We start from the raw sequence: 24,003 nt of genomic DNA on the forward strand, positions 1-24,003 counted from the left end.
CGCGTAGTGAGGGGGAGAGGAGGAGGAGATGGTGGTGGAATCGGCGGATGCGAATGCGAGATCTCGGGCGCAGGGGCACGAACGCGCGGGTGGAGGCCGGGCGCGCCAAGTCGGGGGCACGATGAAGCCCTGGTGGACGCCTACAGTGAGCTCTTAAGGATTAGTAGAGATTAAGGCGTGAGTTCGAATCCCCACCTCCTGCGCTGTTTTTTTAATATTTTACGCTGATTTAACCAAATGACCTGACGTGCTAACGAGCCGGTCCGACATGGTCTACGGGCATGCAACGGGTTAATTTGAAATAGATGTTGAAACTAGTGCTTTAATATAATAGAGATAGAGATTTAGAGGACGTTCTTGGAGACAATCTAAATACAAGTGCTAAAACTAGTCCCTATAAACCAAATACCCTAACGGGGTGTTTGGATCCCTTCATTTTAGAGAAACTGGAATTCACTCAATAAAGTAACTTATTTTGTTTGGAATTTGACATTTCAACACTTTACAAAGTTTAGATATAAGCATATCTCAAATTTATAGGGTGGAGGATGAAAAATAATTTTATACATTAGTAGAATTTGTTTCTATTATGTAACTTACATTACATTTTTCGTCTCACTCATTTATAATAAAAATATAACACATAAATATCTCCGACAACTTGCTAATAACAATATACAAATATATTTTACATATAACACATAAATATCTCCGACAACCTTCTCATCCCCAACCCCGTCAGCCCGTGCGGCCGTGCCCTCTGCCTCCTCTGCCACTCCTCGCCCAAAGCGCCAGAGGCGCAGCCCGAGCCACAGGTTGCCTCCTCTCCCTCTCCTCGTGGCCTCGTCCTTCTCGTTCAAGACGAAACCGTACGCGAGCGAGCTGGTGAGGGAGGAAGAGCAGGGAGGTGGGATCAGGCCGGCTCCATGGACGCCACGCTCCTCCTCCTCCCCGCCAACTGCACGGCCGCCGCCAGCGGGCGGATGCGGCCTCGACTGCCTGCAGGCCCACATGTGGCTTCCCCTGGTCCCTCCGCGCGGCCAAGGACCTCCATCCGGGCCTCAGCCGTGTCCGCAGCCCTCGCCGTTCGTGGCCTCCCGCAACACGCTTCCGTGGCCGGGGTCAGTCCCTCTCCCTCCCCGTTTATTGGCTGTAGCTTTTAACAGATTTTTTTATAAAGATGAAGATTGTTTTAGTGTCAGTTTGGTTTGTATATGCGATTAGAGCGAGGCTAATAATTTAGGCAGTTGCTAGCTAAATGTTTATGCCATGTCACTTATTACCATCACTAAGAAACACACATATAATGGACTGGCTATTTGGTTATCTGTTAGTTTGGCTAGCGAGCCATTTTACTATCGGGCCCACAAATCATAGACACAGATGGTCCCACAAGTCAGAGATACATGGTGATATAATAGCAGAGAGCTCAAACTGGGAGTGACAAAATAACAACTTTTTCTTGGCTGATATTGTTTAGGGAACCGGATATAGCATGTCTATCACATTGAAATAAGACAACTTGCAAGTAGAGGGACATCACAACGGAAGAAGAGCGCGATGATGAGTGGAAGGTCATTTTAGAACTTATGGAAGGATGGGAAGGACACGGAGCGGGTGATCCACGTTTGCACGTGATTGTAGTGCTCATTGACACCACATAGAAGGTTGAAGACGACTAGACGAGCGTACGATTAGATACAGGCTCTCTACTGCTTGCTTATGACTGAGCTGACCCTCATGATGATGCTGTGATATTTGTTGTAGAATGGAGAAGTACTGATTGCTTTTATGTTGTTCTAGAATGGAGTAAATAATGATGATGTTGAAAAATATTTAACTAGAAAGTAAGGGTTCAGTTTCCTTTTATGTTTCAAAGTTCTTGTTCTATCGTTCACTACAAAAGAAAACGACTTCAATGTTTGGTGGTTATTGAATTTGTTAGGGGTGCAAATTGGTTTCCCTAAAAGTCTTCACTGCCCCTCTTTAGTTCAATTCTAGTTTTCCAAAATGAGCTCTCATTTTGAAAAACTACTTCAATTTGTTGTACTAGAGAGTGAAGACAGAAACCCTTAGAGTCACCAATTAGCACTCCTGGATTTTATTTAAAGAACACATGATAGCAAAATAATTGTTATGACAAATGTTCTGAGAAATATCTTTAGCATAACTGCACAAATGTGATACAAAATAACCTTATCCATAATGAACTTGTTCTCCAAACCTCCTTAAGTTACTTGCTTGGTTATAACTATTATTTTCTGTTTGCAGATGGAAATATTTTAAATTGTACTAAATGTCTGTTGCAATCTGAATTTCTGGTTGTTCAGCAAAGCACTGGAAGTTATAGGGTTGGTGATGTTATGACCAAAAGGGAAGAGCTCCATGTTGTGAAACCAACAACTTCAGTTGATGACGGTGCCTTGTTTCTCATATGCTGCACTTGTCTGCCTTACTTTCGATCAGTAGAACGTGATCATTCAATTTTACTTTTTTTTGCAGCCCTTGAGATGCTGGTGAAGCATAGGATCTCTGGCTTTCCTGTTATTGATGATGACTGGAATTTGGTCGGTACAATTATTAGTTCCTCAAAGCCCATGAAGTCTCAAATTAGAAATGCATGCATAAGGACTATTCTTTTCTTATGTTACCTTCCTATATTTCATACCTACCTACGTCCTATATTTCATACCTACCTACGTTGGGAGTTGACTTGACATGTTCTAAATGCTTATACTTTATATTATGGCAAAACATTTATTCAGAAAATGTCTTGTTGACCTGCAAAAACATTTATATTATGCACTGAAAATAGTAGGCACACTGCATGGACATAACCACACTTTCTTTTACACTGTAGATATGGTGAAAGAACTTTTTTCTTCTGTACATAATGCATAGAGAAAAACATTCATTTGGTTTGAACTTCTTTCCTGTTGTAGGTTGGCGTTGTGTCAGATTATGATTTATTGGCACTGGATACAATATCAGGTATTTTCCAAGTTGTTAAATATTCGAATTTTCAGTACATAGTTGAAACTTCTTGCAGTGATATTATAAGGATTGTGGAGTGACACCTAGCATTAGTGTCCATGGCATGATTGTTTACCTAAATGTTCATGTCAAACCCGTTAGCGTAGTGTTAGTTGAAATTAAGGATGGGATACTACATCCTTGTTAGAGCAACTCCAACAATAGACTCTAAAACAAGGCCTCTACTTGACTTTTGATGGCTTTTCCTACTTTGGAGGGCCTTGTTTGCTAGGATCAACTCCAGTAGTGCCTTTAAATTAGCCCCCTATGTTTTTGGGATCTACTCTATTAAGTTGCATGCACCAGTCAATTCAACCTAAATGCTTAAGCTGGTGGGGAAATGTGGCCAATTCACTTTTATTCCAACACTCCCCCGCACGTCGAGGCTCTCTTAGCTCCCAGACGTGGAATAGGAGCGATCAATAATTATTTTATTTAACTGCTCTAACCATGATTCAAATTCGAGACCCCTGGCTCTGATATATTAAGTTGCATGCACCAATCAGCTCAACCTAAAAGCTTAAGCTGATGAGGAAGGTGATCAATTCACTTGTATTCCTACATAGAACATACTCATCATTTAAATTATTGTTATTCCTTTTTATTTTCCCTTTTATTCCCATGCTCTTATCCTAGTCGTTGGGCGGGGAAGAGCATCTCAGGGAATGAGGAGCTCGTCAGGCTGGGATGAGGGCTCAGTAGGGAGGGAGGAGGAACTCGACGGGGAGAGTTTGGCATGGACTTGGTGGCGGCGCAACGTGAGGGGGGACCTCGATGGGCCTCAGCGGTGGTGCGGTGGGAGGGGAGGACTTTGACAGGGAGGGGCGGGCTTGGCCTCGGCGCGACATGAGGGAATGTGGTGTCAGTGTTATTAAAACTACGTTTAAACATCAGAACGCTAATTAGAGGTTGAAACCACGTTTTGGTGTTCTAAACTATAAAACAAAGTGTTTCATCCGTTTTAGACCATTAGCTACTTTTAGGCTCAGTCTGTAAGTTACTTTTGGGTCCAATTTGGCTCATGGGTGAAGTTTTGGTAAGCCACTAACCTCTGTTTTGGTATTTAACTTCATGTTATTGTCTGAAATTATGATATATTGGTATTTTTCCTATGTTGTTTAAAACTACGTTTGAACTTTGTTTAAACGTTTAAAAGTCAAAACTTCACCCATGAGCGTTTCAACATTTTATCGTTTTAATAACCTTGGTGGTGGTGTCACGGGAGAGAGTCAGGATGAGAAAAAGATGCATGGGGTGGGAGTTGGTGTGGGCGCAATTTTTTTGGGAAAAAAACTATACAGTAGGGGATGGGGCTGAGCAAGAAGATTTGTGGGCCTCCATAAAGTAGGGACTCGAGTTCGGGCCTTGTTGGAGTAGGGGTCCTGAAAAGGGTCCCTCTTGATTTTTATTTGTAGCTATTTTTCATATATTTGATCGTCCTGGGTGCTTGGACGCTGGGAACCATCATAACCCGTCCGGTGTTTCCATAACCACCACGCTACGATGGTAACCAGGGAGTTGAACCCTTTTGTACTCACACTGGAAACCATTTCCTCTGCCCACCTCCAATCCTGCAGTGATGACACCTCTGAACCGGGTGCCAACTGCTGAAGACGTACAAGACAGAGGGCTTTAAACCAATCTTCTTTTGCAAACACACATGCCACTAGGATGTGTTGAATCGTCTCCTCTTGGTCACACAACAGACATTTCTCAGGGTGATCCAACCCTCGTCGAGCAAGCCGGCCCGCCGTCTAACACCGGTTGAGGGCACCGAGCCATAGAGAGAGTTTATACTTAGGTGGTGCCCAACTCTTCCAGATACGTGCAGCTGGCTTAAATTCCAAGCTCCCACAAAGAAATGTAAATAAGCCGATTTGGAGGAGTAAACTCCTGATGGTGAGGCATTCCAAATATGCTTATCAGGAGCCCCCGGCGTGAGCTGCACTCCCTGTAACAGATCCCAGATTAAGAAAATTTGAGAGAAGGTTTGTACTGAGAAATCTCGTCTGATATTACTAAGACACTAACCCATGCATCGCCATCCAACGCCTCTTGAACCCTCCTGCACTTGATGATTTTTTTGGAACAGAACTAATCAGTTCAGGTGCAAGGCCAGCAATGGATTTCCCTTGTAGCCATCTATCAGTCCAAAACAAAGTACCAGTGCCATCTCCCACCTCAGAATGTACAGTAGCTGCAAATAGCGCTGCAGCCATTGGATGCACCTGGAGGTCCATTCCCAACCCTATTCTGTCCGGTTGAGTCTTTTGAAGCCACAGCCACCTCAAATTCAAGGACCATCCCATAATCTCCAGATCATGAATACCAAGTCCACCAAACTGAACAGGTCTACAAACTCTCTGGCAGCCAACCAAGCAATGCCCTCCCTAGACGCCCTTTCTCCCTTTCCACAAGAATCCCCTCCATATTTTTTTTTTCTCGAAAACGCGCAGGAGAGCTGCGCCCCTTTATATATTAAGAAGATAGGAAAAAGGTCTAAAATAGACCAAACAACAGCAGGCCTCCTCACGGGGGCCAGAAAATAGCATACAAAAAGAACTCATCTAACAACACACCACTCTAGGGAGCAGCTGCAGAAGCAGCCAGAGAACATAGGGCCTTCGCCCCAGCTGCCTCCCAACGACTTCTCGTCTGCCCAAGCAAGGATATAGGTGAGGCAAGGAGACAATCCATCAAAGACACATTTGTTTCGATGAATCCAAATAGTCCAAGAACCCAGTATAATAAGGGAGTTAAGGCCTTTTCTGGTGACACCTGAGACCACCTCTGAAACCTCCTCCCACCAATTCAAGAAGGAGGTGACCGCCGGCTGGGGAGCTAGGGAGTGAAGGCCAAATTTCCAGAAAAGCTGGTACCAAAAGACTCTCGAGAAGGAGCAAGCCACCAGAAGATGATCAAGGGTTTCTTCAGCTTGGTCACAAAGCAGACATTTCTCATGGTGGTTTAGGCCTTTCTTAGCTAAACGATCTGCTGTCCAACATCTATTATGGGCAGCAAGCCAAATGAAAAAAACGACACTTTGGCGGGGCCCAAGTTTTCCAAACCCTTGTGAAGTGTCCAAAGGAAACTGAACCCATGAACAGTCCATTATAAGCAGATTTTGCAGAATACATTCCATCTGGGGCAATACTGAAAATATGTCTGTCTTCAACTCCAGGCTGCAGCTCAATGGCTGAGAGCATCTCCCATAGCTGAAGGTAATCAATCAACACACCCACTGAGAGAGCCCCTTTTATATCAGCAATCCATTTTCTGTTAGTCAAAGCTTCAATCACAGTTCTGCTGTTCACAATCCGCTTAGGAATTGTAGCTAGGAGTCTAGGTGCCAGGTCTGCAATTTTCTTTCCATGTAACCACTTGTCTTTCCAGAATTTGGTGCTGGCCCCGTCTCCAACTACAGTGAGCACTACCTCATTAAAGAAGGAGGTGGCCTTTTTTGGGATTTTCATTGGGAGACCAATCCAGGGCCTAGAGGGGTCTGTTCTAGACAGCCATAGCCATCTCATTCGAAGGGCCCAGCAGAGTTCTTTTAAACTGGAGATACCCAGCCCACCAAGCTGAAGGGGGCGGCAAACCTTTCTCCAAGCCACAAGGCAGTGCCCCCCATTTACCTTTTTTCGACCTCGCCAGAGGAAACCTTTCCTTAATCTGTCAATGGCATCTAAACCCCATTGTGGGATATCCACTGCCATTGCCATATAAACCGTCATGCTGGTAAGAACATGCTGAACTAGGGTTCTTCTCCCTGCCTTCGTTAATAAGTCTGCCTTCCAATTTGATAGCTGGTCAGCAATTTTATCAATAAACGGTTGGAGGTGCTGCCTAGACAGCTTGTGCAAGGATAAAGGAAGACCCAAATAACGGCAGGGGAACGAAGATATTCCACAAGGCAGCAGACCTTGGGTTTCCACCATATCTTCCATTGAGCATCTGATAGGAATGACATTAGATTTCTGGGCATTATTGTGCAGCCCATAGGCATCCCCAAAAAGCTGAAGGATGCCAAGAGTGATAGATAAATCTGCTGCTGAAGGGTGAACAAAAAGGGCAACATCATCAGTATATAAGGAGATCCGATGGAGCCTTTTCCTGTTGGATAACTGCTGGAGTAAACCCTCCTCTTCTGCCTTGGAAAACATATATACCAGGACGTCCATGGCAAGAATAAACAATAAAGGAGATAGGGGATCCCCTTGCCGAAGACCTCTCCGGTGGATGATGTGCTGTCCTGGAAACCCATTCAGCATTACTTGAGTAGAGGAAGAGGTCAACAAACCACAAATAATATCCCTCCAAATCTGACAAAAACCAAGCTGCTTCAATACTTCAACCAGGAAAGGCCAAGAAATCGAGTCGAAAGCCTTAGTAATATCCAACTTGTAGAGCAAAGAAGCCTTATGCGGTTGGTGAAGCAGTCTTGAGGTTTGTTGAACCAACATAAAATTGTCCTGGATGAATCTACCTTTAATGAACGCACTCTGGTTAGGTGACACCATCTCATTAAGCCTTTTAGCCAACCTATTGGCTAGGATCTTTGTGATCAACTTAGCGAAGCTATGCACAAGGCTGATAGGCCTGAAATCCTTCACCATTTCAGCTCCATCATTCTTTGGGATCATGGTTATATATGCAGAATTAAGGCGCCCAAAATTATCAAACTTCCTACCCGAGATTGCAGCCATCATATCCACTTTTATAATGGGCCAGCATACCTTGTAAAAGCGACCAGTAAAACCATCAGGCCCAGGGGCCTTGTCAGCAGGGATCCTTTTAATGATATCCTCCACTTCTTGCTCAAAAAAGGGGGCATCAAGCTCAGACAGCTCAAAAGAAGGCAATCCCAGGGCTTCAAGATCAATCACCCTATCACGATCAACACATTTTCCAATAAGGTTGGTATAGAAACGATCCACACAAGCAGCCTTTTCAGCATGACTTGTTAGGGTATGATCCCCATCCACCAGACCCACTTGGGGCGTTGGATGGCAATCAAAAGGTAAATCAGGACAGCTGTAAGCATCGCCTTAACCAAAGTGGCTCTGCCAGCAGGGTGCATAAGGGAGGCTTTCCAGCTAGGAAGATGATTTGCCACCTTCTCGATGAGCGGATATAGAAAGGCCTTGGACAGCCTTTTCATGGACAGAGGCAATCCGAGGTATTTGCAAGGGAACTGCACCACATTGCACGGAAAATGCTCCTGAATAACTGCCACATCTTGTTCCTCACAAGCAATGGGAGTAATAGAACATTTGCCAAAATTTGTGACCAAACCGGAAGCAACCCCAAACTTATAGAACATTTGCCAAAATTTGTGACCAAACCGGAAGCAACCCCAAACTTTCTCAAAATCTCTTTGACCAGGACAATATCTCCAGGGTCGGCTGTAGGAATAGCACAACATCATCAGCGTACAGTGAGATTCACTGTCCTCTTCCACTTCACAAGAGTGGCTGCAAAAGACCCTCCTCCGAAGCCTTCATGATAAGTGAGTTCAGAACGTCCATAATAAGAATAAACAACATGGGGGGCAGAGGGTCCCCTTGCCGAAGCCCTCGTTGATGAGAAATTAGCTCGCCCAGTTCCCCATTAACCAGAATTCTGGTAGATGATGGTCGAAGCAGCTTGCTAAGGATGTTACACCACATTGGTCCAAACCCCAAGTGTTGCAGAATTTGTTGTTCATCTTGTGAATCAAACTAAAAAGGATTTGCCTATTGTCCTCTCTAATTCTCTCATCCCATGTTCTAACGTCCACTTTCCAATGCCACGACAAGGTATTTTGTCTCATGTTGCATTCTTTTGTATGGTAGCCATCCAAACTATAACATATGTTACAAAACTTTAAATTTGCACAATACATAACGCATGGCGGCTTTGGCTGAATGCACTAGTTTTCACAATTTTTAAATCCCATTTACAAGTTATCATGTTATAAAAATATTAATAATTGCTATCTGCCGAAAAGTTGCTTCAGTATAGCGGATACAGATAATTTTACAATGTACCATCTGGAAGGCATCCTAATCAACAAACAAAAATGGTTAAAGGTTATCATAACAAGTTATGGTTATCAAACCTGAGTGAATTGAGTTGCATGGGTGCAAATCAGGTTTTCATTATGCTCCAAAACAGACGACTTTGATGTTTGAACCTGTACAATATCCAATGGCCTAGAAAGACTGAATGACATATTGACATGTTTGGTCAGTTTTGGATGCTTCTAACAGATTTTGATATAGTAATAACTATTTGATAATAAAATAAACTGTGACATTTTCACTATTATTTTTATATTAGTTACACATTATTTATATATCTTATATTGGTTCTTTCATATCCTTTAGGAGCTGGACCGGCTGAAGCAGACATATTTCCTGAGGTGGATAGCACTTGGAAGGTATCATTTCAAATGACTGGAAAATGCTAATTGATTTGATTATGTTGCATGGTTATGTATGTTACACTTTTTGTGTTGGAATGTATGAGTATCTACTATGCAGTATGCACTGCTGGCTTAAGTTTTGACAGCCACAGTTTCACAATATTTATATATTTTCATATTGGTAGGAATGCTGGTGGGGCGGGTTCTTAATGTCACTCGCCTGCTCGCCGCCGCGCAAAAAAATCTTTGTGGCTGTTGCAGTTCAGCTGCTAATTGTTGCGGACTGATTATGCTGAGCTTGTCAAGCCCGTAAGAAGTACTACCACTGCTGCTGTCGCTGTCATGTTCCTCTCCCAAAACCTATCGCTACTGCAACTGCCCCTGGCAGCCCTCCCAGCCCTGTAGGTACACTCCCGTGCAGATGGAAACAAATTTTTTCTTTTACTGTTGGACATTGAACAGGGAAATGGAGTCAGTGTTTGTTATATTTTTCTGAAACTCTAAAGGTTAGGCTGTTGAAAAGCAGAAATCACCAAAAGCTGTAATCTTGTATTAGCGAACTTTGACTGAACTTTTTCAAATATTATACTTGTGGGTCTTTGCAGTCGAGTCTAGTATGTCTGTGAAACGCTTGTCCACAAAGCCAATAGCTCAGTGGCTAGCTGCAAGCCTGCTAATAAATTTTGTGGCAAACGATGCGAGTTGGTGGCCAGCCTCGAGCCTGCCTGCATGCCTAATTATTGGGGTAATATCCATCAAAGCTGTGGAGAGTCACTATTTTCTCCTATATCAAAGATGTGCAGCTCTCAGTGTGATTGGGGAAAAAATGTTGTTTTACATCTAACTCTTTATCTGTGATGGACTGTTTTGCTAGTTCAGTGCATATGTCCGCAAAGTTAATCTACATTATGACTTATGGTTATACATCTAGCTAGCAATTCTGCAATTGTTTTGCTAATATTTGTTGTTTTATGTTGTTTTGAGTCAAGTTTGATGCTATTCTGGTTGTTACTAACCTTGGGATTGATAATTGATAATAGGTCCCTAAGGACTGTAGGTAATATATATAGCCAGTAGGCCTGGGCCTAATGGGCCTTAACACCCCTCCTCAAACTCAAGGTGGAAATGGAGGATCTGAAGCTTTGAGTTTGATCAAGTGAAACTGATGTTGTGCTCTTGTTTGTGCTTTGGTGAAGAAATCTGCCAATTGATATTCTGAGGGCACATATTGAAGATCAATAGTCTTCTGCTGACAATGGGATCAAGTAAAGGATGCATCAACACCTTTGTGTTTAGTAAGTTCATGCTTCACTGGATCATGAGCAATCTGTATAGCGCTCAAGTTATCACATAACATAGGTGTAGAAGTGTCACAAGAGACACCAAGATCAGCCAAGAGTCAGCGCAACCAAATAATTTCAGCAGTGGTAGTAGCAAGTGCTCGAAGTTCGGCTTCAACACTAGAACGAGATATGGCCGCTTGCTTCTTGGATTTTCATGCAATGGGAAATGACCCAAGGAGAATACAGTAACTTGTAGTAGAACAACGGTCAACAGGATCACTTGCCCAAGTGGCATCTGAATACGCATGAAGCTGAAGTGGGCTATCTGAAGCATAGAGTAAACATCTGGATCTTGTCCCACGTAAATATCGAAGCACACGAAGCAAATGACCATAATGAACTGAAGTAGGTGTTGATACAAATTGGCTCAACATATGAACAACATGAGCAATATCAGGTCTGGTGATGGTGAGATAAACAAGACTACCCACAATATGACGATACCGAGTTGGATCTGCTAGTGGGGTCCCATCCTTCGGACGAAGTTTTAAATGAATATCCATCGGTGTTGCAACAGTGCGTGTATTAGTAAGTCTAGAGCGATCAAGAAGATCTTGTATATATTTCGACTGAGACAGATAAAAGCCTTTTTGAGTCTGCTGAACTTCAATGCCCAAGAAATAGCTAAGCGGTCCCAAGTCAGACATCTGAAATTCCTTACTAAGATGTTGCTTGACATGAGAAATATGTTCTGAGTTGTCACCTGTAATCAGCATATCATCCACATATAATAGTAGTAAGGTACGACCTTTTGGAGAGACATGAACAAACAATGCATGATCATGTTCACTAGAAGAAAAACCAGCAGCTGTGATGACAGAGATGAATCGCTCAAACCAAGCACGAGGAGCTTGTTTCAGCCCATACAATGCGCGACGAAGACGACAAACATGCCATGAGGGAGTATCAACCCCTGGAGGAGGATGCATATAAACTTCTTCTTGTAGATCGCCATTAAGAAAAGCATTCTTGACATCCATCTGGGATATAGTCCAAGAAGATGAGGCTGCAACTGCAATCAAGGTTCGAACAGTAGTCATATGCGCAACAGGTGCAAAAGTCTCATCATAATCAAATCCTTGAGTCTGTTGAAAACCACGGGCCACAAGACGAGCTTTATACCTCTCAATGGAACCATCTGATTTTGTCTTAACTTTGAAGACCCATTTACATGTGTTAGGAACAACATGCGAGGGTAAAGGAACAATATCCCATATACCAGTGCGTTCAAGAGCAGCCAATTCATCAATCATAGCTAGCTGCCACTCAAGAATCCCAGAAGCTTCCTGATATGTAGTGGGTTCAACAATTGCCACACCAGCCCGTGGAAAACCATAGCGATCTGGAGGTTCAATGGTACCACGATCACGAAGACGGTATCCCTGATTAAAAACATCATTAAACTCATTATTGTTAGTACAAGAATCAGGTACAGGATCAGTATCAGGACCAGCCGTAGGAATAGAGCGGGAACGACGAATGTAGGTTTGGATGATAGGTGGTTTGGAAGAGTAAGAGGTGGATGACGTGGAGGTGGAAGGTGGTGTTATGGGAATGAGAACATCAGATGTGGATGTAGAAGATGATGGTTCAGATGCAGGAATGGAAGGAAGACACATGAAAGAAGTAGATTCTGTGGGATAATAGATGGAGTGAGTAGACTGGTTGTGAAAGAAAGGGCGATTTTCATTGAAACTCACATCTCTAGAAATCCGAATACGACGAGTAGATGGATCATAACAACGATAGCCTTTGTGTTCAGGACTGTATCCAAGGAATACACACTCTACAGATTGAGCAGTCAATTTAGTCCGCTCACGTGGTGGTAACAAGACATAACTTATACATCCAAACACACGAAGATGATCATATCGTGGAGAAGTCCCAAAAAGAACTTCACTCGGTGATTTATCAGAAAGTTTAGATGAAGGTTGTCTATTAATGAGATACACGGCAGTGGAAACAACTTCACTCCAAAAGTGTGAAGGTACAAAAGAAGATATCAAAAGAGTACGAGCACACTCAATAATATGACGGTGTTTGCGTTCAGCAACACCATTTTGGGTATGAGCACCAGGACAAGAAAGTTGAGCTAGAGTACCCTCTATGGTCAATATCTGGCGAAAATTATCAGATAGGAATTCACCACCAGAATCTGAACGAAAAATTTTAATAGTAGCAGAAAACTGGGTGTGAACCTTGCGAATGAAGGACTTGTAAATAGAAGGCAATTCCGAGCAGCGTTTCATGAAGTAAATCCAAGTATAACGAGAATGAGCATCAATAAAAATGACATAATATTTATGACCACCTTTAGAAACAAACGGAGCTGGACCCCAAACATTAGAGTGAATTAGATCAAAAGATTTAGCAGAATGGGAAGTACTAGTAAAATATGGAAGCTGTATTTGTTTTTCAAGATGACAACCTTTACAATGAAAACTAGACTCAACATGAGTAGAGTCTAAACATCCTGACTTTATTAGAGTAGACAGACAGGATCCACATAAGTGACCCAGACGATGATGCCACTGGGCGAATGACGTCGTGGGGCCCGAAGCAGCGAGCACATGAGGTGTAGTTGTAGGGGATGAAGGAAGACGCAAAGTGTCCAAGATGTAGAGGCGAGGCGAAGATTTACGGCGACGGCCAGTCCCAATCACATCCCCTGTTTTACGATCCTGTACAAAACAAGGTGAGTCATCAAATCCAACAAAACAATTGTGATCGGTAATTTGACCAACTGATAGTAGATCCATGGATAACTGAGGTACAACAAATATATTTGGGACATTAAAAGTTGTATCAGAAAGAGAACCCTTGTAGGTGACATGACATAATGTACCATCAGCAGTCTGAACAGAAGTACCCTCGGTGACAGGTGTAGTAGACGCCAGCCGTGACTGATCAGATGTCACATGAAAGGAAGCTCCAGAATCAAGAACCCAGGATGATGACAAAGCACCAGCAGATGAAGTAGCAGCAATCGCAACTGAGCCTCTAGGAGATGGTCTTGTACCACGACCACGAGTAGCACGACGGACACGAAAATCAGCCAGCTTCTCTGGAAACTTAGCAAAGCAGTTCTCAGACCGATGAGTGGTCTTTTTGCAGTGTTCACAAGGCTGAAAGGAGGTGTTCCTAGACCTCTGAGCAGCAGCCAACACACTGTGAGAACTCAGACCAGTAATAGAGGACATAGACTTCAGACGAGTCTCTTCAGCAAGCAATTCTGACAATGCCTGAGCCATGGTGAGAGTATCCGAACTGTGAAGCAGCCTTGCACGAAGGGAATCAAATTCAGATCGAACTCCCATAACAAATCTGTAGGTAAAGAATTTCTCAATGAACTTGTGGGCTGGACAAGGCACAACAGTACAAGCAGGCACCATGGAGGTCAATGCACTCATAAGACGATCAAAGGCGGAATAGTATTCATCAATGGACATATCATGTTGCTCAATGACATGAGTCTGTTGCATGAGGGTATGTAAAAGAGCACCGCTGTCCTGAACAAACCGGTCCTTCAGATGTGACCAGATAGCCTTAGCAGTGGTGAATTTAGACAAACTCATAATCATAGTTGGTTTAGTGCTATTGACCATAGCAGCCATTACCTTGCCATCATTGATCTGCCAAGTCTTGATTGCAGCAGCATTGCTTCTATCGGCTGCTAGGACTGGTGAATCTTCAGTCAAATGAAATAGTAAACCATGACCTCGTAATGCAGTCTGAACACAGAAAGTCCATTCGGGATAATTCTGACCATCGAGCACAATATTGACAACAATAGCATTGGTCGACATATTGAAGAGCAAGATCGACATATTGAAGAGCAAGATAACAGTCAGAGAGTACCAAAATTTCTGGCAGGTAGACAGACTCCAAGCAGATCAGCACAAGTGGCAGGCGAATTCTTGACTGATCGGAGAGGACCACGTCGCCGAAACAGATTTGGGCGAGGTGACCACGTTGGTGCAGATGACAGCAGGCAGACGACGTCCCTGTTGTTGGAGAAGCAGAGCAGACAGATCTGTGCAGGGACCTAGGGACAGCAGCGGCACCTCACGCGCAGGAGCACAGGGGAGCGCGCTGCGCACAGGGACGGCAGGATCCGCGGCTGGATCCGCGAGCGCGCCGCGCACAGGAGAGCGCCGCGCACAGGGACGGCCGCCGCACCGCGCACAGGGAAGAGCGCTGCGCACAGGGACGGCCGCAGCACCGCGCACAGGGAAGGCCGGATCCACGGCCGCGCGGGACAGGGCGGCTGGATCCGCGGCGCCTCGCGCGCAGGAGCTGAGGGGCGGCCGGATCCGCCGGATCCGCGACGGAGCAGAGGCAGGGGCAGCCGGATCCGCGACTGTGGCTGGGCGGGAAACAGCCGCGAAGGCGGCTAAAAAAATTAGGGTTTCGTAACCTGCTCTGTTACCATGTTACTAACCTTGGGATTGATAATTGATAATAGGTCCCTAAGGACTGTAGGTAATATATATAGCCAGTAGGCCTGGGCCTAATGGGCCTTAACACTGGTATCCAAACACACTGTACAGGCCGACATTGACTCCTGTTGTTGCTGTATGTCGGTATAACACATCGAAACTATTGGTCACATATGATGTTCGCCACTTATTTTTCCCTTTTTTGCTACGCAATAGCACCCACACCTTCTTGAGTATTTATCACAAACACTGCTTTTCTCTGTTCTGGACACTAGTTTTGATTGATGCGGCGACACCGGCCCGCATGGTTTTCTCTTTCGGTGTATAGCTGATACAGGGCCCATGATATTATCCTTAACTAATGCAGTCAATGAATCATGATCTGTCCATTATTATCTTTAATTACAAGCTGAAATCTAGCCAGCACTGGTAGCAATGAAGCTAAGACACTAGGGTAGTGTTTGGTTGAAGAGCCAAGTAGAACGGAACCGTTATGTTCCAGTTTTGTTGTTGTTTGGTTACAAAGTAACTAGAACGGAATGGCTCCAATTAGGGAATATTCTCCTCAGATCCGGAACCATTCCGCTCCAAAAAATCAATGGAACGGAGCCGCTCCGTTCCAATCCCGCTCTCACAGTCACGCTCCGTTCCGTTCACTCTGCAACCAAACAAAAAACAGAACCGCTCCGTTCCAGATTACCAAACACAGAACAGAGCGGCTCCGTTCCTAGAATCAGGGATGGAACGACTCCGTTCTACTTGGCTCCTCAACCAAACACTACCTAGGTTAACCTGGACACATGATTATTTCTATCACTATTTGGTACGTAGCTGATTGGAAGTTAACGTTTCCCCAAAACTTTTCACTTTACTGCATTTTAATACGGCATATCAACTTATTCTTGTTCTCGCTTCTTGCCTACTTCTGTAGACATTTCATGAGATACAGAAGCTTTTGAGCAAAACCAACGGGAAGGTTATTGCTGATGTTATGACCCCAGCGCCTCTCGTGGTGCGTGAAACAACTAACCTTGAAGATGCTGCAAGGTGTGTTAGGAACACGCCGTCTACTTCTCCTTTGCTTTCTCCTGGACATCTTCAATATTATTATCCTCTAAAAGTGGTCTGTTCTGCAGGTTACTCCTTGTGACTAAGTACCGCAGGCTTCCAGTGGTCGATAGCTCAGGCAAACTGGTGAGGGCACTGTTGCGATTCCTTTGTGCTTCTTTTTCCTTCTGTTCTGTTGCGCTGAGACAGCTTCTTCCTGTAAGGTTGGGATCATTACAAGAGGGAACGTCGTCCAAGCCGCCCTCGAAATCAAGAAAAAGGTTGAAGGGACACTCTGAGATGACTACCTCCAGGTATCCTTTTTGCTGCCACATGGGGGGCTTAGGACTTGGACACATCTCTAGTTGGCAACTGATCAATCAAAGCGACTGTCAGAGTGAGCGATGAAAGTCGCTATGTTTATGAAGATTTGCCCGGAGAAGCACAGGTGTATGTGTAGTGTTTGTTATATATGCTGATGCAGTCCTTGCTGGCCAAAACACAGGTTACCGATTGTTCTGGTTTCCTGGGCTTCTTTGGACACCAAATTCTTAACCTAGGTCTTGTTTGGGTGCACACGTATCTAGTTCAACTTACTTGTATTGAGGTTCATTGAAGTGGAAAATCAACTAGTTTTCGCACTTCAAAACACATGCACTGTAGTAACCGAGCGCAGCCAAGAGATTTTGAAATTTGACACCCAATTTGCAAGCCTTTCAATATTTGACACCACTGTCACAATGACATGTAGGACCATTGTGAGTTATTGACATGTGGACCAGGATGTTAAATCTTGAAAGGCTTGTGAATTGGATGTCAAATTTCAAAATTTCATGTCTTACATGTGTATTATGGATAGTCGTCTGGTAGGATGCGTACTCAAAGATGCGCCAAAAGATTATCCATAATACAAAATTTCTTGTCTCGAGGATAATCTTGAAAGACTATTCAAAATTTCTTGCCAAGAGGTGTTAAATCTCGAGGCTTGTGAATTGGATGTATAGCGCTACCCCATATGTGATCAACATGAAGAGACCATTGAACATCTCCTAGTACATCGTGTTTTTGCTAGATAGTTTTGGTTTGAGCTCGGCTGTTCGGTCTCCATACCCTTGCTCCACAGCAAGGTGATTCCTTATAGGAGTGGTGGACTCAAAATTCAAAGCTAGCTGTTCTTCTCAAAATAGTTTTAATTCTTTGGTAGCTAGCTTTTCTTCTCAAAATGGTTTTAATTCTTTGGTTATTCTTGGTGCTTGTACTAGTGGACACAACTGCTTTGTCGAGTATTTCAGGCACTTGGCAAAGCCTAAAAAACACTCGCAAACAAGGTCTGAGAGTCTTAGTTCGTCGAGAGTGACATTTAATAAAGAATGCTTTGCGAGTGTCTAATAAATAATAGTCGGCAAAGAGCCGGTTTCGATAGTGTTGGGTCCTTTGGAAGCATACAAATATGTGTGTGTTTCAAGGAAGGTTTCCAAGTCTCAATGTTGCTCTCTGTAACGCTAGAGAAAAAGATATCAATGTTAAAAACATACACAATACATCCAATAAGATGTTTTTTCACTTGCATTTGTGGTGAAGATGCGCGATAATTATTATTTTCCGATTCGGTTAACCCATAAAGCTATCTCCATTAGATCTATGTATAAGATATTGCAAAACACATCTTTGTACCGTAGACGCCACTATTTATAGTTAGGTTTCACCTGGCATGGCACTGGTTTTTTTTCTTTCGTATATTTAGTACTCAGACAAGTTGCCACTCGCTGCTGCAAACTCTCATATCATAGTACAGGTACACATCTAGGCATGAAGATAAAGCCAACATCGATATCAACCTGTAGTCCTGTACAAGGCAGCAAGCGGCACGTTGCCACGCTGTGACAGAGACGTGAGCAATCGCCGCCGTCTGGGTTGCTCCACGACTACGGGCTCGACATGCATGGCTCCCACGCTGTGCATTTCGCAGAGAGATTGACGCGAGCACTAGCCGCCGCTGGTTGCTTGCTCGCTCCACGGCTCCGCCACTACGGACTCGACACAGGACAGACGTAGTCGCGTAGGATAATGAGGATGTCTGCCACTCTACCCGTTCACGCTTCTTGTTCGTCCGCCGGTTTAACTTGACTTCATCAAGTTGGCTCGGAGCATGCAGCTCCATCATTATCAAAATATACAATTCATATAATTTTTTTAACTCTTTCAAAATAGATAGCTATAGAGTTACTGAAATTTAGTGCTGGCTACGCTGGGTTCCAGATTCCAGTCAGACCCCACTCCTAGTGAACTCTAGCCATGGCGGCCTCATGCAGCCGGCGCCAGCGACTCTTGTCCCCTCCCCTCTATCTCTACACCGTTTGATTTAGATTCGATGGTCGAAAATCCCATTAGAGCACGGATATGACGAATTGTAATGGCCACTGGTATTTTATTTGGCACCCATCGGATATGGTGGGTATGAGTATGTTCTCTCTTGTTCTGTACACGCTAGCTGTTAGAAAACCCGCTAACCTATGACATGTGAGTCTAGATTATTAGAAACGTTCCATATAAAATAAAATGCCAACACTCCTAATTCTCTACGCGAAAATTGTGTAAAAACCCGCTAACCTATGATATGTCGGGTCCGATGAATTTATCATGTTGGACATAAAGATAATATGCTAAAGTATGTGGCTTCAATTTTTTATATTTGACACTTACTTTTATGATTAAAATGATCATGTCTACTTGAATGTTGGTGAGTATAGATACCCACTACCGTGATGAGCATGAGTGTGGAGTAATTTTGTACTCATGATGGGTAGTGGGTACAAGTATTTGGTATCTTTTGGTGAGTATGGGTATATCTTTGTATACCCATCGGGTATCTTACCCGCTGCCATCCCTAGCTTGATCCACTCAATAGTGTGGACTATGTCCATCATGGTCACGTCAGTCGGTCCACTATAGACCTACCAATCCTATGAAGCCATGTGAGCAATGTGGTTTCCAGTTGTCATCAACCGCAGACGCCATAGCCTTGGCGCACTGCCTGAATACACTTTCTCTGTTGCAAAGCATAAACTAGCCATCATATCACACAAAATACGTGTTCACTTTTCCAAAATGTAACCTAGCCCAGTTGAGTTATAGAATACGCCTTTTACTTCAAAAGCATATTTCAGTTCTAAAAAACCATAGGAATGCCTTTAACATTGTTTTAGCCACAAAATTTCTGTTTTAGACCTGATTTAGTCCATTCAAGTTGTAGTGGGTTTGTAATTTCATAACCTAGGTGTTAGTAATATAATTTATACTATATGGTACTATTAAAAATCTTGTAATTATTCTATATGCAACAACTTTTTAATTGAAAGCCAACCAAGCCTCTTTTGCATGATTGTAATTATTCTATATACAAACCTTTTTAATTCTATTTATATTATTTGGTGTATTATTCTAATATGTACTCTTGTTTGCTTGCATGATTGTCTCTGGATGTTGTGTGATGTTCTATTATTGAGTATAGATGGTGAGTAGTTTGTTGGCGAGAGGAGTTTTATTGTGATAATCAGCGCCAATAGGATGACTTTAAATTATCCTTCGTTTCAATACACCCTTAATGCAATTTATTACATATGCATGTGTTTAACTCTGAACTTAAGGACATCCAAGTATTTGCTACTTCATACATTGTCACCTATAGGTATTATGCATTATGGATAGTATCTTGCTAGTGCTCTAATGAATAACAATGATCAATACCTTGAATAATGATATGCACAGTAAGTACTAAAAGATGCATTTTAGCAAATGGAAAAATATGGGCGTTGGAACATTATGTTGTTTTTTGTGTTCTAGTTGCTCTTCTTAAGGACTTAAATGTAAGTGATAACCAAGGACTTACAGTATAACTAGTAGTTCTATTATGGATATGGCTTTAGTTAAGTATGAATATTTCTTCTAGCTTGTTAGTGATTATGGAAAGGAGCAAAATGGGTTTGTGACTTTGTGCATATTGTGGCCTCTATTCTTATGATTATAGCCATAATGTAATGCACCATTTGTAAGAAGGGCTTTATGTCTATCTACCATTAAAACCTAGCAACCACTAATTTTCTAACAAACTTTTGAAAGACTTCATGGTAAAACCCTGCCATATATGCACCATGGAAGTGTAGCTTGGTCTAGCTACCATAACAAATGAGAATCACGACTCATGGGTAAAGATACATAATCTACAGAGTATTTAAACTGTTATAACAACTATGCTCACGATTACGAACATCCTGAACTCCTTATTGGATAGACGTATGCTTGACCAAACAAATTTATTGTTTCTTAAGTTTTCTATACATTACTCATGTTTATAGAATCATGAAGTTATATCTTTATATGGACTTAACTAAGTTTGGTGCTATTAATGCTAAAAGGCATCTCAATAAAATGCCAACCGATGTAAACCTGTGTCACATATTTTTGAGCTTCATAACCCTATGTTATTGTTGCTAAGTATAATTATATTTACACTTGTTTTACTTTTATATTTTTTTAAAACAAGATAAGTAATATATGATAATGATTTTGTTTAGTATCCCGAGGATTTTTAGACTTGTAATCAACCAGTCAACGTTCATGTGGATGGAGGCTACCACGGGAGAATAAATTTATATTCCACTACGTGTTGTAAAGAATCTATGTTATTGTAATAGATGATTAAACATTATGTAATAAATCACTTTCTTGGTTATAATTGATTTATATTCCACTACGTGTTGTAAAGACTCTATGTTATCATTGATCTATCACTGTAGTGTGAATTTTATCCTAGGCACACATATGATCTATACCTAGTTTTATCCTTAAATTTGGTACAACAAATACAAAATAAAATAGATATACTATGAAAGTATAGTATAATTCGTGACAATGGAACTGACGTTACATATTTGATATTACAAATAACCATATATTTTACAAACTCAGTCGAATTTAAGATAGTTTAATTTAGGATAATACTAAAAATTACATATATATAGTTTTGAGATCAGAGGAATAACTTTTAAATTATTACTGGTCAAATAAGTAAAAAAAATCTCAGAACAAAGCTAAGTGGAACTAAAATGTGTTCGGACGGAATACCTAAAGTATTTTGCCAGTAGAACAAGTGAAAAACTCATGCTAGATGAAATGGTTTAGCCAGGTACAGTATATCTGTAGCGTGGAAAATTAGTACAAAAAGTCACCTATTTCAGTGCAGTTCTCAAACTTTAGGACGAATATTGTCTAAAATATAGTGAGCTTGGTAGCCTCGGCACTCATATGAAAAAAGTCACTAATTTCAGTGCAGCCCTCAAACTTTATGACGAATATTCTCCAAAATATAGTGAGCATCATAGCCTCGCAATCATACGAAGAACTACAGGGTCACCATCACCAATCATGAAAACTGGAGCGCTGCTTTAGCAACTGATTACCAATGAACACTAAACTAGAAAACCTAGAAAATGATCTGAGAACCTTGACTGAACTAACAGTCATTACTTGTTTACTTTTGTGCATCTATTTTATTATCTTTGTTCCATGATTCCCATATCTTCATGCGTCTGAAGGAAACCTCCAAAGAATAAACAGTTATATTTTGGGGTGTGTGAGTGGGTGAGGGTGGTGTCAAATCATCAACCAAATAAAGTATCGCAATGTTCAGATCGTACCATGTGCTTCCTGCAAAAGTTTATTCCATGTGTTCAGAAACCAACTTACCACTATGATTAGGCGACATGGCATTCTAACCTTCAAAAGTTGGTCAAAATAATGTTAGACTTACTCTTTTTTTTCCTGTGGCACTACGAACTACTTGTGCATGGTCCTGTCTGCTGTGTGGTCTGAACTCTTTAAGCTGACTATATCTTTCAGAATTATGTAACCGTAGGTTTCCCATGATTGATGTAAATTATTTCCAAATACTACCTGGTCTTGAAGTGGATTGTTTGTGAGCACACCAGAGATTGTACTCGTGATTCACAATCTATGCGCCTAACTCAGCATGTCAAATTCGTGCTCAATGTATTGGAGGCTAATCCATGTATTCTTTTAGGGAAGCTAATTAATCAATGCATTCTGAATATTACAGAATCAGTACAATGTACACGTGGTAGCACCGGACCTCATCTTGTGTGGGGAGTAGTAACTAGGACCGCCCTTCCACTGGACAGCTCCAGATCACCCTTGACTGGAGGTCCGAAAAGCGTTCGGGGGAGGTCCCGTCTCCTCCGGTGTTGGCCAACACGTGGCAACACCAGACACCCTTAGGCCGGAGGTCCGACCCCCGAGCGCAAGTTCCAAGAGCCCTCGTCTTCAAGACACGCGACGAACCCAAACCCCCTCAGCTAGGATTCCAAAACGCTGATTATAGGTGCTGGCCTTCACCCGAGGCCAATGGCCTTACTGGCAGGCCCAACCATTGGGATAGGACGGACCACCATTAGTATGGTGACTAAGGGTAGTCCCAGAGGGTCCGCCTTGATCTAGCAGTAGTGGGTACCCCAATCTTGAGGTACCGACAGTGGCCCCTAGGCCCACCTCGGGTGAGGTGGCGAACCTGTAGGTGGGGCCATAACTGCGCTTTGCTTCAAACAATCTGATTGCGATTGGTGCACAATGGGTGTGTATTATTGCTCACTGACCTGTGGCCCCCACACCTGATTGTCGCCCAGTCATGCACATAACGCTCGATTCTACCGTGGCAGGGGTAAAAATGGGCTTTCTTGTTTTCTTCCACCGACACTATTGAGGCTAGCTACCACAAAACCTTGGGATTAGTCCTAGACTTGACTCAAGATTTGATGTTTAGTAGCGCACCCATGGGAGCCCACAGTCTATTACAGTTGATCGTTTGAGACATGCAACTGGGTCTTGCTATACAGAGCTTGGGAAGCCAGCCTTTAAGCTAGAATGAGGTCTAGGACACCGGGTGCACAGTTTTAGGTACTAGGGCACCTATTGCAGAGTGGTGGAGTGTGTAGGCTTAGGGTACATGATTAGGCTAAGCGGCTACACGACTCCAAACCATCCTAGGAAAACATGCACATTTTCTATGGACCCGCCCCCCAGTGATCAGAACCTCTTCTAGCAGTAAAAGGAGGTCCCAAACTAAGTCACACGCAACCAGACTTGACAGGTAGAGTTTAGGAAGCCAACCTTTAAGCTAGAAAGAGGTCTGAGACCCAAGGCGCGCAGTTCTAGGTACTAGGGCACTCATTTTAGAGTGGTGAAGTATGCAGGCTTAGGGTATAGGACCAGGCTAAGCGACTGCATGTACTCCAGACCACCCCAGGAAACATGTGCCTTTTCTTCAGAATTGGCATCATGCATTTGGAATCCCTTTCAACAGTAAAGGGGCACAAACTAAGTCACCGACTAGCTTACTCAATTCGGATCTCATCATAGCAACAATGGTAGGGAACCACAAGGGGGTTAGAAAAAATAATGCTTATAAGTTGAAACGGGGAAGAAAATTATCGCTAAGACAGAATTGGGGTGAATCTTTCCTTTATAATTTGATGCTCATGAGCTATGAGATGGAAGTCAATGACCGGTCTTGTGAGGACGAACCTCACCGGGTTGGACCATGCATTTATGTGTGATGAATCGCTAGAGACTGGGTTTATGAGGGACCGGGCTAGACGACACATAAGTGCTACCTAATTATAAAGGGAGAAATTCATTTGTAGTCCTGCCTTTACGAATAAAC

General features: G+C 42.9%; 1 protein-coding gene across 1 annotated transcript; it reads left to right on the top strand.

The window, feature by feature from the left end:
- Positions 1–713: 713 nt before the first annotated feature.
- On the top strand, positions 714–16,919 carry LOC100282782 (uncharacterized). The gene is given in 8 exon segments (NM_001155688.1): positions 714–1,121; positions 2,331–2,418; positions 2,503–2,567; positions 2,943–2,991; positions 9,402–9,454; positions 16,153–16,268; positions 16,358–16,415; positions 16,493–16,919. Coding segments are annotated over 8 exon segments (699 nt in total). The 5' UTR covers positions 714–926; the 3' UTR covers positions 16,568–16,919.
- Positions 16,920–24,003: the final 7,084 nt, after the last annotated feature.

The sequence above is a fragment of the Zea mays genome, chromosome 4 (assembly GCF_902167145.1).
Source record: "Zea mays cultivar B73 chromosome 4, Zm-B73-REFERENCE-NAM-5.0, whole genome shotgun sequence".
Lineage (NCBI taxonomy): Eukaryota > Viridiplantae > Streptophyta > Magnoliopsida > Poales > Poaceae > Zea > Zea mays.